This window comes from Talpa occidentalis, unplaced genomic scaffold (genome assembly GCF_014898055.3).
Source record: "Talpa occidentalis isolate TD23 unplaced genomic scaffold, MPIMG_talOcc4v2.1 talOcc4.3, whole genome shotgun sequence".
Classification (NCBI taxonomy): Eukaryota; Metazoa; Chordata; class Mammalia; order Eulipotyphla; family Talpidae; genus Talpa; species Talpa occidentalis.
In genome coordinates, this window is record NW_023603184.1 from 26248811 (window position 1) to 26264836 (window position 16026).

General features: G+C 44.8%; 1 protein-coding gene across 3 annotated transcripts in view; it reads right to left on the bottom strand.

Moving 5' to 3' along the window:
* Positions 1-4206: 4206 nt before the first annotated feature.
* Positions 4207-16026, bottom strand: part of SBF2 (SET binding factor 2) — a 388242-nt gene continuing 376422 nt past the window's right edge. For 2 of the 3 annotated variants that reach the window (XM_037522653.2, XM_054699369.1), the window contains 6 exons: positions 15017-15250; positions 13951-14055; positions 12798-12991; positions 12077-12164; positions 8557-8688; positions 4207-7581 (listed from right to left, as the gene is read on the bottom strand). In XM_037522653.2, the coding sequence (XP_037378550.1) occupies positions 7483-7581; positions 8557-8688; positions 12077-12164; positions 12798-12991; positions 13951-14055; positions 15017-15250 (852 nt within the window). In that variant the 3' untranslated portion in view covers positions 4207-7482. The remainder of the gene's footprint in view (positions 7582-8556; positions 8689-12076; positions 12165-12797; positions 12992-13950; positions 14056-15016; positions 15251-16026) is intronic. The other variant, XM_037522656.2, reaches the window with a different exon arrangement.

Consider the following 16026-nt stretch of genomic DNA (forward strand, 5'->3'; position numbering starts at 1 on the left):
TGTCTGCACGTATACGTGCTTCTGTCCCTCGGGTGTATACGTGTGCAAACATGCATGCCCTATGCCCTTGACATTGTCAGTGGGCATGTGCGAGCGCCCCCTCTTGGGGCCTTTCAAGATGGCCCAGCCCAGACTCCCAAGCCTACACTCTTCATAGAACCTCTACCCTCTGCCTCCCTCCTCTCCTAGGCCATCCCCTACCCAGTGTCCCATCCTGGGCTCTGCGGCCCTGCACACCTCCCTTTACAGGCATCACTGCAGTCCACCTGTGCGTTGCTGCACCAGTTCCTGTTGCTGCTGTAAGAAACTGCTGCTACTGGCCTCATTACAAACTTAGAGGCAATGCAGATTTAATGTCTTACAATTGTGAAACGAAATTATAAGAAATCCCAAATGGATCCCCTAGGCTTGCAGCAAGGTGTCAGCAGGAGGCTGCAGGGCAGAATCTGTTTTCTTGCCTTTCCCAGCTTCCAGTGGCTGCGCCCTCTGCAGGGGCCCCTCTGCACCTCCCGTCTTCAAAGCCAGCAGTGATTGTCCGTGTCTTTCTCGGAGCTCATCACTCTGATGCTCACGGTGCCCCCCTCTCACTGGTAGGACCCCTCGTCACAACACTGGCCCACCTGGGGTCATCTCCCGGCCAGTGGATTTGAAGCCTTCACACCATCTGCAGCCTCCATTCTGCATCGCCACAGCAGGTGGCATGTTCACCAGTTCTGGGAATTAGAATGTGGGCATCTCTGGGAGCCTCATCCTGGGCCCCACAGACAGGCAGCCCCTCCTTTTGGGGGTGAGCTCTCTGGGTCTGTGCTCAGTCTTAGCCAGGGATTCCCCACAGCAGAGCATCCCTCAGCCTGAAATAGGTGTTTATTCCATATTTGTTGTATAAATCTGATTTAACCAGCAATTTATTGAGAATTCATTTTTTGCTGGGTACTTTATAACAGGTTTATTGTTGTTGTTTTTTAAAGATTTACTTGTGCATATAAGAACTGGAGTGTAGGCCAGAGGTGAGGGGGTGATAGGATTCACCAGAGACAGAGTGGGGAGCAAAACAGGCAGACTGACTAAACTACACTGCTGAGGGGGAGCAGCGGGTAAGACGGGAGAGGTCTGCTGTGCCATGTGGGTCAGCTCCTTGGCCGGGGATCGAACTCATGCCTCAGTGGCTGGTGATAGCTTGATAGTGCTGTCTTTAACCCCTGTGCCACCAGAGAGTCCCTTATTCCCTTTTTATAGGTGAAAAAAATGAGGCCCAGAAAGGTCAGGACCCATCTAAGGCTAGAGAGCTTTGGTGCCCACAGACCCCAGATAGAAAATGCTGACACATTCATTATTTTGGGTCTAGGACTCCGAAAGAGAGCAGCTTCTGGACCTTTGGTGGTGGCCATAAAAATGCACCACTGGGTCCCAGACTTGCCCCCTGCTGTGCTCCCAACTCCCCTGCTTTGTGTTGAGGCCTCTGGCTGCTCCAGCCACGGTCAGGCAACACCCTTCTTGGCAGATGCAGGAGTCCCCTGACCCGCTATTCTGGCACAAGAACACCCCACTGGCCCTGCCACTCTCTGACCCAGAGCCCGGAAGTATTCCACTCACGTGCCACCCTTCCTGCTCTCCTTCCCAGGGGTCTGACCTGCTCCACAGACTGCTGTTGTGCCCAGATCCCGCCCCCACTTCCTGCTCATCTTCCCTCACAGGAATTTCCCCTGGAAACATCTTGTACATGGAAGCTTGTCTGTGTATATCTTTAAGGTTCAGAAGAAACACAGAGGTCTGAGGAGGCAGAGGTGGGAAGGGGATTTGTGACCCAACCCCAGAGGCTGAGGACGAGGATGCCATCTTGGTTCACAGGGGGGCACAGGTCGCTCCTGGAGTAAGAAAGCAGCTCAAATGCGGAATATTTCACTGGTGATGACCGGGAAAATGCCCTTGAGGAGAGGAATGCTGTGGCAGGTGTGATAATTCAAGCAATTGAAAAACATGGAGGAACAGTAGTTTCAAAAGTTTTCTGGTACAACCCCTCAGAAGGTCTCCACACTAACCCGGTGACTGCTTGTCAGTGGCCCACTGTCCCTCTTCAGTCCTCCACACGGCATCAGTAGGAACCAAGCAATTATTGACTATAGCACCTCAGTCAGCACTCCTGCCGAGGGACTGAGAGAAAGACCTGGAATCCCACAAGCATAGCTTTTGACTGGGTCCCACTGAACTCCAGTCTATGGCTGTCACCAGGGCACTCTGGATCCCTTGGTCCAGGAGCCTGCAGGGCCACTTGATCCTGACAGCAGGAGAATGCAGAGGTGCTTCTCCCCGACGAGAACCATGTGTGTGGAACTCGGGGGATCCACTGCAATTGTGAACGGACAGGTGCAGTATCCCCACCGGAGATGGGTTGATTTCCAAGGATTTAGATTCTGCTTTCCTCCCTGGAATGAAAGTTTGGGTCAAACCAACAGGCAAGCCATCAGCATGGGCCGAGGTTGTTGAAGGTAAGGGGAATTCAGGAAGGAGCGTGGAGGAGGCAGAGGATGAAATTTAACTGCATTGACAGGGGCTGCAGTTAATCTGATGTCCTCCCTGCCCCCACTTCAGAGTTTCCCTCAGGAAGAGAGGCCCAGGGGAAACGGAGGTGCTGCTCTCTGAGCCTGGAGAGGCAGATTTGTGTGGCAAGGGGTGGATCATGAGAACCATGAATGCTTCTGTCACGTCTCTGACTGCAGGGGTGATGGCTCGGCTCAGCTGCTGTATTCTGGAATCTGTGACTGTGCTTGTCTAGGGTCATGCTTCCCCAAGGGCAGCTGTTGGCCAATGACCAAGCGTGACGGGGATCCTGGGCAGGCCCGTTCTGGGGAGCTATGGGATTCCTCTGATGATTCTCGATGGCTTGAGGATTTGCACTGAGGTCTAAGCCTCTTCTCCCCAGCCAACTTTCCTTCCTGTTCCCCTTCACGACGGTCACACCTGCATCGCGGGTTCTTGGCGCTTCCAGTCTCCGCTGCCTTCCCCACTCTCTGCTTTTCTTCCCATTTGGTGTCTGCTTCTCAGAGGACTGGGACGAACCCATCTTTGTTCTCCCAAGTGTGGTCCTTGGACCAGCCGTCTCAGCACAACCTGGGAGCTCATTAGACACAGAATGTCAAGCCCCACCCCAGACCTGCTGAATCAGAATCATTTTAACAAGGTGATTCACATGTGCCTGTCAATGTGAGCACTGGTGTTAGATGATTTGGGTCTTTTTCAGCAAACCCTTTAATTCTGGAAATTGTCCTTGAAAAAGTAACCAGTTGCAGCCACAAAATCACAGATTATTTGGGTCCTGCATCTTGTAGGTAAAAGCCCAGTAAAGTGAAGGGAATGGTCAAGGTCATACAGTGAAATAGAATAGGAGCCACACCCTAGGTCTCCAGGCTCCCAGCTCTTCCCACTGCAGGCTCTGCTGTGAACTGGCTACTTGCTCTTAATCTGTACTGCCTAGTATGTGGTAGCACTGGGAATCTGGTTAGTTGCGTTTTGCGGTATAATTTAAAAAAATTGGGGCTTTATCCTGGGTTCTTGGCCTAGTATTTCTGTAACCTTTAAAAATTCCTGATGGGAGTGCCTTCTATTATTCATAATGAGCGCCATGGACTACACCTGTGTTTATTCAAATTAAGTAATGGGGTGGGGTCCCTGGATTACTTTAGAATGAGGGCTGGTCTCCCGAAAGTCCAAATTTGTGAATAGAGGGTGGGAACTTTAAGTGGAAGGAGGCTGGAGAATGGGTTATAAAAACTATTCAAAGACTAGATCCAGCCATTCAAACACAAAGGGGAGCTTTCACGCTGGTGACCACACTGAGGTGCTGAGGGGGTAGGGTGGGGTGGTGGCACGCCCAGGGTGGGCAAGGAGTGCTGTGCCACACCCGTCTTCATGTGTCTCTTCCAGTTGGTTGTCGTTGAGTTCTATCTTCATGGTAAATTGGTAAATAAAAGTGTTGTCCTGAGTTCTGTGAGTTGTTTTAGAAAATTCTTGAACCCGAGGAAGGGGTTATGGGAAAATCCAAATTTATAGCCAGTCTATCAGAAGTATGGGTGCCCCTAGGACTTGGAACTGGCATCTTAAATAAGGGCAGGGCCTCTCCAGTGGCACAGTGGGTTAAGCGCAGTGCTGTGAAGCTGTCCGCAGCCTCTGCAGCGCGGGTTCGATTCCCAGCCAGCCAGGGAGATTCTCACATGGCGAGGCAGACCTCGCCTGTCATGCCCGCTGCTCCCCTCAGCAGTGTATTTTGGTGGGTCTGCCTGTTTTTCTCCCTGCTCTGGCTCTGGTGAATCCTCTCACCCTCCTGCACCTCTGGCCTGTACCCCAGCTCTTGTATAAAAATAAATCTTTTTTAAAATAAATAAATAAAACGAGGGCAGTGTTGTGGGACTGAGTCCTTAACTGTGTATGGAGTCTGTGCTAACTCTGGGAGTTAGTGTTAGACTTGAATGGAATCGTTGGACACCCTCTTGGTTTGTGGAAAAATGACATGTATTTGCTATGAAAAGTAGTGACAGAAAAAAAGCTAACATGGTGCTCTAAACTGAATACTGTAAAATACACACTGGGTTTTGAGGACAGTATGAACAAAGAATATAAAATGCAGCATTAAGAATATTTACTATCACATGTTGAAACAATAGTCTGACATACTGGGTTAACTAAAATATATTACAAATAAGATAAACTATTACTAAAATTAGCTCGTTTCTTTTTACCGTTTAAAAAAAAGAATGGGAGCCACTGATGTATTTGGCACTGTCGCTCTGAGCCCTGTCCCTGCAACACTGCTTTCTTAATACTCTGCTTACCTCACCTGGCTGCTGATGGCAATTCCTGGTTATCAGCTTGAGATCTTTCAGGAATTCTTTGTGGGATGGTTGGGTTAAGTCCTAAAAGAACTGTGAAATATCTAGAAACGTCAATTTGCATTGAGAAGCAAAGCCACTCTTAAGTTTCAGCTCTAGGTCTGGAGTAGCGACTGGAGCATGGAGGGCTAAGGGCTTGGGCTGAAGGGGGTGGGGCTTGGTAGCTGTTGGGTCTGGCTCTTTCGAGAGCCCACCCATAGAAAGGCCTAGTCACAGAGCCACAGGGGAGGAGGGGCTGTTGAGTTTCTTATCCTAGTCTTTCTTCCTCGGAACCCAGTGTTTTTGTCCCACCACAGCTAAGCCACGAGGAAAAAAGAACATTCAGATATTCTTGTACTCAAACCCCAATTCTAGTTGCTGTCTTCCTAATTGAATTTTAGGGGCACAGCAGGGATAGAATGGCAGTTTCCAGGGCCAATTATTAAAGATGGCTGGGACCAACGAGGTCGAGGGTTCTTGCCTGGATCACAGGAGCCCTCGAGACTGAGGGCTGGTCACTGCCTCACCTTCAGCCTTGTGGCCCTTTACACCTGGCTGAGAGCGTCTGGTATCAAAAGACTTAGCGATTCGGCCCTCAGATGAGAATCTGAATTCAAATGGCTACATGTCCAGATGTGGCCAAGGTCCCCACAGTAAACCCCAGTTAACTAGAGGAAATGTTCAGAACAGAATTCATTGATCTTTCATTTGTGCTGTTGAACAATTTCTTGAAACAAAAAAGCGTCTAACTAGAGTTCAATTTTTTCTGCCTAAAACTCTCACAGAATACTCTCACCACTGATGGTGAAAATGTGACCCAGAATAGATAAAGGGCTTACCCCGTTTCATCTACAGTCTTAAGCCAGCATGTCGAGTCTCTCTGGCTACTTCTTGAACAGTGAGGACAGTAACAGAATCAAGACATGAAATGGGTAGTGCTGTGTTTTTAGCCTTGAACTGTTAGTTCCCTGTGAGTCCTGAATGTTGCCTCCTGAGTGCTGTGCTCTGCAGAATGAACTTTATTTCACAGTAAACAAGGGGCGCATTTTCTTAAGAAATAAATTTAATTCAAGGTGGTTAGTGAATGTAAGGCATGTGATGCCTTCATGAAAGTTAAAAGAATCCAGTTACAAAAGAAGCACTGTGTACAGTCTCAAATAGCTGAACGTACAATGGGCTCCATATTTTACAAAGTACAAAAATTATTTCATATACAAAGAAAAAAATACAAACAATGTGCAAAAACCATTTTTCACAGGTGTCAATTTATAAAATGAAAATGATATAAAATCCTTCATTCTTCTTCTTCTGCCCCAATTTCTTATATATTAACAGTTCTATTTCCTACCGTGTAATTTTAAATTTGAAAATCTGATTTTTAATCTACAAAGTGGTCTCTTATTTTTTAAAAAGGGAATCACTTCATTATTGAAACTCATGACTGAGTCAGTTAATTTTATATTAAATTATAAGCAGACTTCTTGAAAAACAAGGATATAGAAATCATATATACATATTTTGAAATATTAGTTTGGTATTTAACATATTAACATTTCAAAACAAATGCGATGATCGGTTACCTAGGACTTGATTGGCTGCAGTGGCTGTAGCAGAGATGCTGTTCTGTTTACCGTGACTAGCGAGCATCCCTGGATCTTAAGCTGAACAAACACGAGGTTATCAAAAGAAAAGCAAATCTAAAAAGTAGTTCTTACGTGCAAAAGTGTTGTCTGGGCACCAAGCACTGTCGACACGGCTTTTCGCCACAGGTTTGTGTCACGAACACCTGGCGCCTGTCTTTCCAACACCTTCTCTTCATTAGGAGTTCAGTGCAAGTGTTTGTTCCAAGTGTTAGTGCATTCAGCTTTTTGCATGTTATTTTATGTAAGCTGCCAGGGAGCGGAAGAATACATAGGAAAACAGGGTCTTGGATCCTCAGAGGACCTCTGTCCTAGAGAATTCAGTATTTGGGAAGCAGTTATTTTCCTGCATTGGCCTGGTCATTGTTTCATCACTTCTTGGACAACCTTTTTGTCCATCAGGATAATCCTGTGTGCTCCTCTGTGCTCACCACTAAGCACTGATGTTTTTGCTCTGGACCCTAATGACCAAGCAGGGACTGTGGAAGCACCTTTTGGAGCACCAGAAAACTAAACATCTCTGAGGTCAGGGAGTGAGAGTTCCTGTGATAGGAACCCATTCTAGAAGAAAATGAGACATTCTTGGAGGGTTTTGATTTCGGCTTGTCAGGAAACTCTCCAAGGAAATTATGACCTTGCAGAACAGGAAGAACTTAGTTTTCTTGAAGAGCCCCAGTAGATGGTAGCCATTTGTCAAGGGGATGGAGGACAGTTGGCTCAGTAGCATTCTTCTGATCCCTAACCACTAAGACTCTGTAATAACAATTTGTAAGATGCAGAGGGGGGTGCCTGGAACTCTTGACCAAGCTTGGGTAACACATCCACTCAAGCTAGGCAGACATACGAACTGCTGAATGAGCAGACTGAGTAGGACTGAGCAGCAGAACCTCAGGCTCTGGGACATTATCAGCTCCTCAAGGTTTCATGCACTTTTCTATCTGGCAGCATGAGTCTCTCTTCCGCTTGGGTTGACCAATGGCTCAGGCATCAGAGATACAGCTCTGGATCCTGTCCATCCACTGCTGGGCAATCTGCCCATCCTGTGCGCAGAAATTATACACACGTTTGCTGGTCTTGAGCTATAAAACCAAGTGAAGAGAATGAGAAATGAAGGGAAGGGCTGTTTTATGGCTTTGGGCAAGTATGCGAATCAATCCCTGCGTACTTCCCTTTCTGTACTGCCCTCGAAACTCTGTATTTCCTCTTCTTTCCACTATCATCTGTCATTGCTTTGATAGTCACTTTACTTTTCTAGTCAAAGCAATAGAGAATGTTAATAGAAGGGTACTAGCAGAAAAAGGAGAGACACCACGATAGCCTACTTTGTATCTTTCTGGAGACTTCCTTGGCTAAAGAGAGTCAAGAATGGCTAAAGGTTTTGGCTTCTTGCACACACTACACCAATACAGTGAAGATGCTGAGGACGCTATTTGTGCTTCTAAGAGAAGCCTGCAATTCATCCATGCCATGATGAAGTTGGCCTTTTTCCCATACCCTCCTCTAGTCCAAAGTCAGGGAAATAGCCTAGGGCCTGAGCAGGGCTCTTGAGTATGACCCCTGCTTGTTATGAAGCCTTGGCTCCAGGGAATAGATAAAATCCCTATTACGATCCAAAAAGCTCCCTAAGAAAACTAAGGGCTTCTGAAGATGTAAGGGCAGAAGTCATCATATGTCACTGAAAACAGCCCTTTGTGGATGGTCAAGCATGACATCCACTGGATAGGAAGGGAAGCAGCATCTATTCTTGGCAACAGGTGGTGACTGAAATAACTAACAATATTTAACAAGGCGGTTATCTGCTTCCAAATGTGGTTGGACACCGTTTGAAGGAGTCCTTTTTGCAAAACAATGTATAGCCTTTTTGAGGTGAATGGACAGCTGGGAGATGTCAGGTTTGGACATCAAGAGTGCTGAGTTCAAGTGGTGGAGCAATTCCCAAAGCCAGGCAGTCTGTGACCTATCTGTAGTCACCAGTAATTGTCTGAGGTCTCACAATTCTTGGAGGCAAATCATGTAAAGACAGAGCCAGGAAAAGCCAAGCAAGAGCAACTTACATCAAAGAAGGCCTTGTCACTTGTGTGTTTTGGGGCTCCCATACTGGGGCCAGCAGGAATGACCATTTCTACTTCAGCCAGATCAATGTGGCCTTTACAGCTTGTGTCCTCACCTGAGTCATAGTATCGCAACTGGAACGGAAAGGAAACAGATGGGGACATGAGAGACACAGAAAGGAAAAATGACTTTTCACACTGTATGTGAATATTTTCTCTTTCTAAACTATGCCTGGAAGTACAGATGAGAAATTAAACACACTGGTTGCCGTAGGAAGGAGAACTGTGGCTGGGAGAAACGAGGAGAAAGGTATTTTTAGGAATTTGAACAAATATATTACATATTACAAATATGCAATATTAAAAATAATGTCAACTAACAATCTATGTAATATAAGAAATGGGTTTAGAATATATACAGAATTTTAGAAGTTGATTAAGAAAAAGTCAACATTGTTTAAAAATGAACAATGATATAAATATATATAAATAAAATTAAAAAAAGAAAAAGATAGTCAAAATAATAGAAAAAGATGTCAGTAGGCATGTTGCAGAAGAAACACAGTGACCTTTAAACATCTGAAAGGATGAGCAGAAAGAAAAATCAGTGAGATTTCACTTTTCACTTAGATTAAAAAAATACTAAAAATGGCTGATAATGCCCAGGTTAGGCACTTGGTATTCTTAAACACTGTTAGTGGGAATATAATTTGTTAGAAACTTTTTGGAGAACAATTCGGCAAGATCAACTAAAATTTAAGATGTTTATGTCTACACATATACCTTCTCCACCCCTAGACATCTGTACTGCAGGAACACTCCCACGAACATTCAAAGAAACATGTATCAAGAAGTTTCCTTCAGCATCACTTCTAGCATCTAAAATTTGAAAAGCTGTATTTGTCTTTCAATGGGGTATTCCTAACTAAATGACAGTATATCAATAATATGGAATACCATAGAGATTTTCAAAAATGATAAATAGCTACAGAAACTGGTAGAAAAATATGATCAAGATACAGTATATTAAAAAAGCACATTGCCAAATAGCATGTAGATATAAAATGATTTTTGAAAAACATAATAAACTGCTCAACATTTGACTGAATGGTTACTATGTGTCAGTACTATTCTGATTGTTTTACATAACTCATTGAACCCTCCTGACAACTCAAACTATATATATTATATAGCACATGTAATAATATATACATAAAAATAGGAAAATTTAGAGAAATATATGCAACTTCTAGTTATCTCTGGGAGCTGGGGGCACAGGGAACTTTTCCACCTTCATGAGATGTTTGAATTGGTATATTTCTTTTGAAAAATAGGAAGAAAGGACAAAATATTCTAAAGATAAAAGAGACTGCTGGTAAAAAAGCCTTAGTGATCTGTAGTCTGGATTTCACTAATGTGGCAGGAATGTGTCTGGGGCTTCTGTATTGTAGTTCTGGCCTCAGACTTTTCTCTGTCTCTACCTTTAAGCATGGTATAGATAGGGCAAAGAGAAAAACTATTTCTTTCATGTTGAAGACATCCAAAAGAATGCTAAGCATGCAAGCATAATTTGATGTAACTATATATTACAGAAAAATTATGACATTTCGTATGTTACAGTGGTTTGAGGAGACACTGCTATATACTGCAGTAGCTATGATTTTAGAGACTGTTATTTTAAAGTATAGCCCCAAGACAGACCTTCTATTGCATATTTGAAAATCTCTGTATCCTTTCGCAAAGACTTTGTAAACTTTTGAAACCCCTTGAACAGAGGAAAAGGTGCTCCCCATATGAGTCTTCATTTGGAAGGAGTTTTCTAGATGCAGGTTCAACCAGAGCTTTGTGTAGGGCTAACAGACCAGTACTGCATTTTAGAGATGAACTCACTGAGAATCAAAATGTATACCCCTCAGCCTCAATGCTGGCCGGTCAGTCCCATGGTTAGCGAGGCCTGTAGTGAGAACACAGGAGGGCCGGCAAGTCTCACAAGCGAAGGGTTGAAAGGAGCCAGGTTTGGGTCAGGTCCTTCTCCCTTGGGGTCCCTGGAGCAAGGATTATCACACTAAGGATTGCAGGGGTCACAGCAGAAGCTAAGGACCTAAATAATGGGCAAAAGACTTCCGGACATGCTCAGCAAGGTTTAGTCTAGTGCATGCACAACCTGAGTTCCAGGCTTAGATGAGAACATCCCCTTTGCCTGTTTCGGGGCCCCTTCCCTCTGTTGCTGCCATCTTTGAGGGATAATAATATCGCTTTCGGTAACCAGTTAAGTGGTGGGGACAGAGAAGATGTCCAATAAATGTCAAATAAATGAATACTCTGTTTTGAATCCTTATGCTGTAAGGATGAAGGTGATCTGTACTCTGGGGAGTGTTCACAAGCACAGGCTTTATGTATTGTGTGGTAGGCAAAAAGGCCATTTAAAATGGTCCTCTCCTGACCTGGGTTTTAAGAGCAGGCAGTAGGAGATATACGAACATTAAAAAGCAGAGTTCTATTGCTCTTTTTTAAAGATTTATTTTATTTATGTATGCAAGAACAGGGGTGTAGGCCAGAGGTGCGAGGTGGGGATAGGATTAACCAGACACAGAGTGGCGAGCAGAACAGGCAGATTTGCTAAGGGGAGCAGCAGGCGAGAAAGGAGAGGTGTGCTGTGCCATGTGGGTTAGCTCCCTGGCTGGGGATCAAACTCAGGCGATGGCAGTGATAGCACTGAGACTTAACCCCTAGGCTACCAGGAGGGCCCTCTACTGCTCTTAACGGTCTGGACTCAGGGGTCACTGCCTATGCCTGTATACAGCAGGCAGAGCTACTTTAGAACTTTCCTCAGAAAGCTTCTGACCTCACTCAGGGACACACAGGTCCCCAGAGGAGCCCCCAGGCAATACCTGAGAGGCCTTAGGAAAGCAGTCTGTATGTGAAAGGTATCTTCTTGCCAACAGTTACACAACTGTTAGGGACTGAGACAAGCATAGAAAGAAATGATTTCTTTCTCTCTCTCTCTTTTTATTGTATTAACAGTGGTTTACAACTCTGTGTATCATTCAGAGGTACATGATCATCACACCTCTTCAGATGGATGTTACCACACCACACACACCACCAGGTCACCCATAGTCCTCTACATAGTCCACTGGGCCCCCGCCACACCCAGCTCTCCCACTCCCAGTCTTCTTTGGTAGCCTAAATTCTGTAATCAGATCTGCAGGGTTTGTTAACTGGTTTGGCTTTATCGGACCCTTTGTCTATATTCCATATATAAGTGAATCTGGTATATGTCTTTCTCCTTCTGACTTACTTCGCTTAGCATAATTCCTTCCAGTTCTATCCATGTTGCCATAAATGGCAAAAGTACATGCTTTTTTTTTTTTTTTTTTTTTTTTAAAAAAAAGCTGAGTAGCATTCCATTATGTATATATACCACATCTTTCTGATCCACTCATTTGTCCTTGGGTACTTCGGTTGTTTCTATAAATTGGCTATTGTAAATAGAGCATTTTTAAAGGCTTTAGAGTATTACCTGATGTTTTGTTACATCCAAAACGAACCAACGAGGCTTCCAACCTTTCAGTAAAGCTCCTCTTTTGTACAACGTTCCCTCAAAGGACCTAGAGGAAATTAATGTGGTCGTTAATTTTGAATTTCTACTTAAAAAGTGCTGTAAAGGGGATGTCTGCTGCTTTTGTCAAGTCCCTCTTCACCTCAGGTAATGCCAGGCCAATCAGAATTCTCCCAGGAAATTTTCTACTAGACTTTCAGGGAAAGACTGCCTCTTTGTGCTGGGATATCAAGCTTGTGAGGTTTGGCACTCTCAAACCTCATGAAGAGCCATGTCTGTGACCTGCTGAGACAAATGCAACCCAAAGGCGAAAGCAGCAACCCAGAGATACTGTGTGAGAAACTGGCACAGTTTGAGTAAAACCCTTTTTTGCTTGACTGAGCATGAGCTGGATCTGTGTTGTCTGTCACTGAATAAGTGTTGACGAACACACATTCCCTCAAAATATCTGGCAGACATGAGATAATAACAGTCAGGACTCAACCACAAATAACTACAACCTCTTGGCAGTATTTTTGATCTTTCCTCTTTAAAGAACTACCTAATGCATTTAAAACAAAAATCAAGAATTACAGCAGACCCATTTCAAGTTTACAGAAGGCTGTACTACACAGGCCTGTGGTGCGGCCTTAGGCAGAGTGGGAAAGCCTTTCCTGCACTCCCAGGGGCTCAGCAGGTCCACCTGTTTTCCTCGTTCTTGGATGTGTACTGGCTGTACAGGGTGGCTGCTCTTCGGTCCACGCCATTGGATGGGGAGGTGCTGGCATTCTGCTCCTCCCCCACGCTGCTATCTGGGAGATGCAGCAGAGGCCTCTTCTGATAGGAAGGCAGGTTGGTAGACACAATTCCTGGAGAGCCTGCAGGGTGTCTCTGGGGCTGAAAAAGATAGAACTGGAGCTAGGAAAGTTTTATAAGGATTTTAGGCAACTGATCTGAAAATTTCATTTAAAAAATTTCTCCCAAGGAAAAAACCTAGCCAATAAATAAAATATGTTACGAACATGTTTATCCTGGAGTTGTTTAGAACAGTAAAAAAATGGAAACAACCTAAATATCAATAGGGCACTGGCTAAAAAGAATAAATCTCCACCTGTGGCTGGTGTGATAACAGCTCCTGAATTGTTATTTCATGGCAAGAGACAGTGCCTGAAGGATCATCCTTCTTAGGACGAGAGGCTTCTTCATCCCATTGTCCTCAACCCTCTTGTGACATCTGACCCTACTGACTTCTCCTTCCTGAAGTGCTCTTCAGAACACTCATCTGTTATAACTTCTCTTCTGGTGCAATTGGAGGCAAACTGATGTGGGTTTGACTGGTGGCTGCACCAACCACTAGTTGTGTGATTTCACATAGGAAATGAGACACCCCCTAACCGTGTGCTAAAAAGGATGCTAGTGTGTTAATAAGCGTGCTTGATAAATGTTAACCCAGAAAAAGGAGTGAGCAACAAAAAGTAGCATAGTTTGTTGTTTTAAAATATTTTTTTTTTTCCCTCTGATTAGTTCTCTAGAGCAAGCATGGTCTTGGAGTTCCCCTCTCCCCGCATGTGGAGATCAGCTGAAACCACAGAGACACAGAGATAGAAAAGAACCCAGTAATTTCCCTGGATATGGGCCCCGAAACATAAGTATTATGTCACTGTGGTAAAGTGAGACACTCAGGAAGTATTCAGTCACTGGGAACTTTTTGCCCTGGAGCCCCGGAACATGACCCTTCTTGTTCACTCTTCCTTTTGCCCGTAATTCCGCTTGGGTTACCTGCGACTTTGTGCCCGATTTGACTTAGCAACCTCAAACAGCTCAGAAGTAGTTCCTCGAAGGTCTTATAAACTCACCTGATCTGCTCTGGATTCTTCTTTAATGTCCATAGTTACCCTTTCCCATAGTTGGTGCCACTTCTCAGGGGTTTGGTTTAATTTATGCTCCAATCTTTCAATTTCCTGTAAATTAAAAGGAGTTTTCCACAAATCAGTGTTTCATAGAAATCACGATGTGTCCAAAGCCACATCTCCTTTGTACTGGGCCAGATAAATAGCATGGCCAGAGGGCAGCTGGAGAAAGTGATAAATTCCTAAAGTAGGAATAGTGCTGGGAACCCTAGTATATAATGCACTGTGGCAAAGATGGTTATTAGCAACTGTAACCTGGCCATTTTGTATGGAAGTTGTAAGAGATGAAATACGTATCTCAAACACCTTCACCCTTAACCTGCAGGAATCTGATGGCCCCAGTAAAAGGTCGAGCACTGGGCTGAGCACTAACAGCTGAGGTAGATGAGAAGTCTGTTCTTGCGGAGGAACCCATGAACTCTGATAATTCAAACCAGACGTGGAAAGACTGAACCAAGGGAAGTCCAAGGAATGGAGGTTCCTTCTGATAGGGAAGCCAGAGATCAGAACGTTGCCCCTGACAGTGCTCTCACTGACGCATGTTCCTTCGGGCTATAAAACTGGATGAAGAAAACTTCAGGAACTGTCTGGCTCAGGGCTGCTGTTCTTATCAGGATGCTTTCACTTCAGTATATTCCTTGCAGTAAATGGCTGGTAGTACTCCCATCAGGCCATTAGCTACCCATACTACTGACCCACAAAAGCCATAACCTACGCCTGACTCAGGCTGCCTGGGCAGCTGAAATAGCTGAGAAGTTGCAAATTGCTCCATTTGCTTGACTGCTTCCTCATAATGCCACAAAACTCACTTTATTGAGACTTTTCCAGGAGCTGAGTCTGGTTCCCCACTGATGCTGGAGGGCAAATTTGGTTTCCTTGTACTCTTTAGAGTGCTACCTAGTGTACTGTTGAGTGAGGAGAAACATATTTGGGCATTTGTGAATGAGTCTTAGCTTAGTTCTTTAGGCTATGCCTCCAGGGCCCGTGGTGCCCTAGGTTGTGGCTGACTTACACGGAAAAGGTTGGTGAGTGCATCAGGCTGAGTACAGCTGACATCATCATAGCAAGGCCACACTGTCTTCCTCCCACTTTGGGGCCCAGCTCCTCCGGCTAGTTCAGAGTCCTCAGAGGGTAGGTGCTTGGGGGTCAGCATCATCCAATCATATGAAGGCCCTGTAGACAGTGTCTCCTCTGTGTAATAATCCCACTTCTTGAGGTTGGAGACATTAACATTGGGCTTCAAGGCCTGTTTAAAGAAAATTCTGAAATATAGTTTAATCTTAACCCCAAAGTAACGCAAACTTAATGCCAGCCCAGCCCCTAACATTTACAGGGTTCAGGGCAGGAGTATGAACAGAGGTTTGTATACCATAATGCTATCTAAATGTTATAAGATAAACTAGTAAATAAAAATATGTTCTATCTTCCTACCTTGACAAATATAACTTCCTAATGACCTACAAGTCTAAACTCAAATAGAAAACTCTTGGACTCCTTGGAATTCTACACCAGAAAGCAGTAGCACCAGGGAGGCTACTTGGCCTAACCCCGCATCCCCATCTCCACCCAATCTGGCTCTGTCCTATATCCTGGGGTCTTTGTGAATATGTGTGTGTATACCACAGCCCTCACAGGTATTCTATCTACTCCCTATCAAACTACTACTACTTAGCCATCCTTTGGGCACTTGCATCGGAGATACACATGGAGAAGTGTCCTGGTGATTAACTTGAATTTGGGCAAGGAATTTGGAGGTATTAGAGGATGATTTAGATGAAAGATGGGGATCTAGGCATGTACCCTTGCTTTCTCTAAATCCTTACCTCAGGAAGATGGTGCAGTGGGGAAAGGCAAGAATAGGGTACTAGCGCACGGTGCCCCAGGGCAGACAGGCCTTCTGGCTCCTGATTAAGGTGGACACTATCAAACCCCGTTTCTCCTATCCCAGTGCCTATTTCATACAGATGTGCATGGCGGAGCCTGGCTGCTCCTGAGATGTCATTCTTTGGCTGGGTTCCAAAC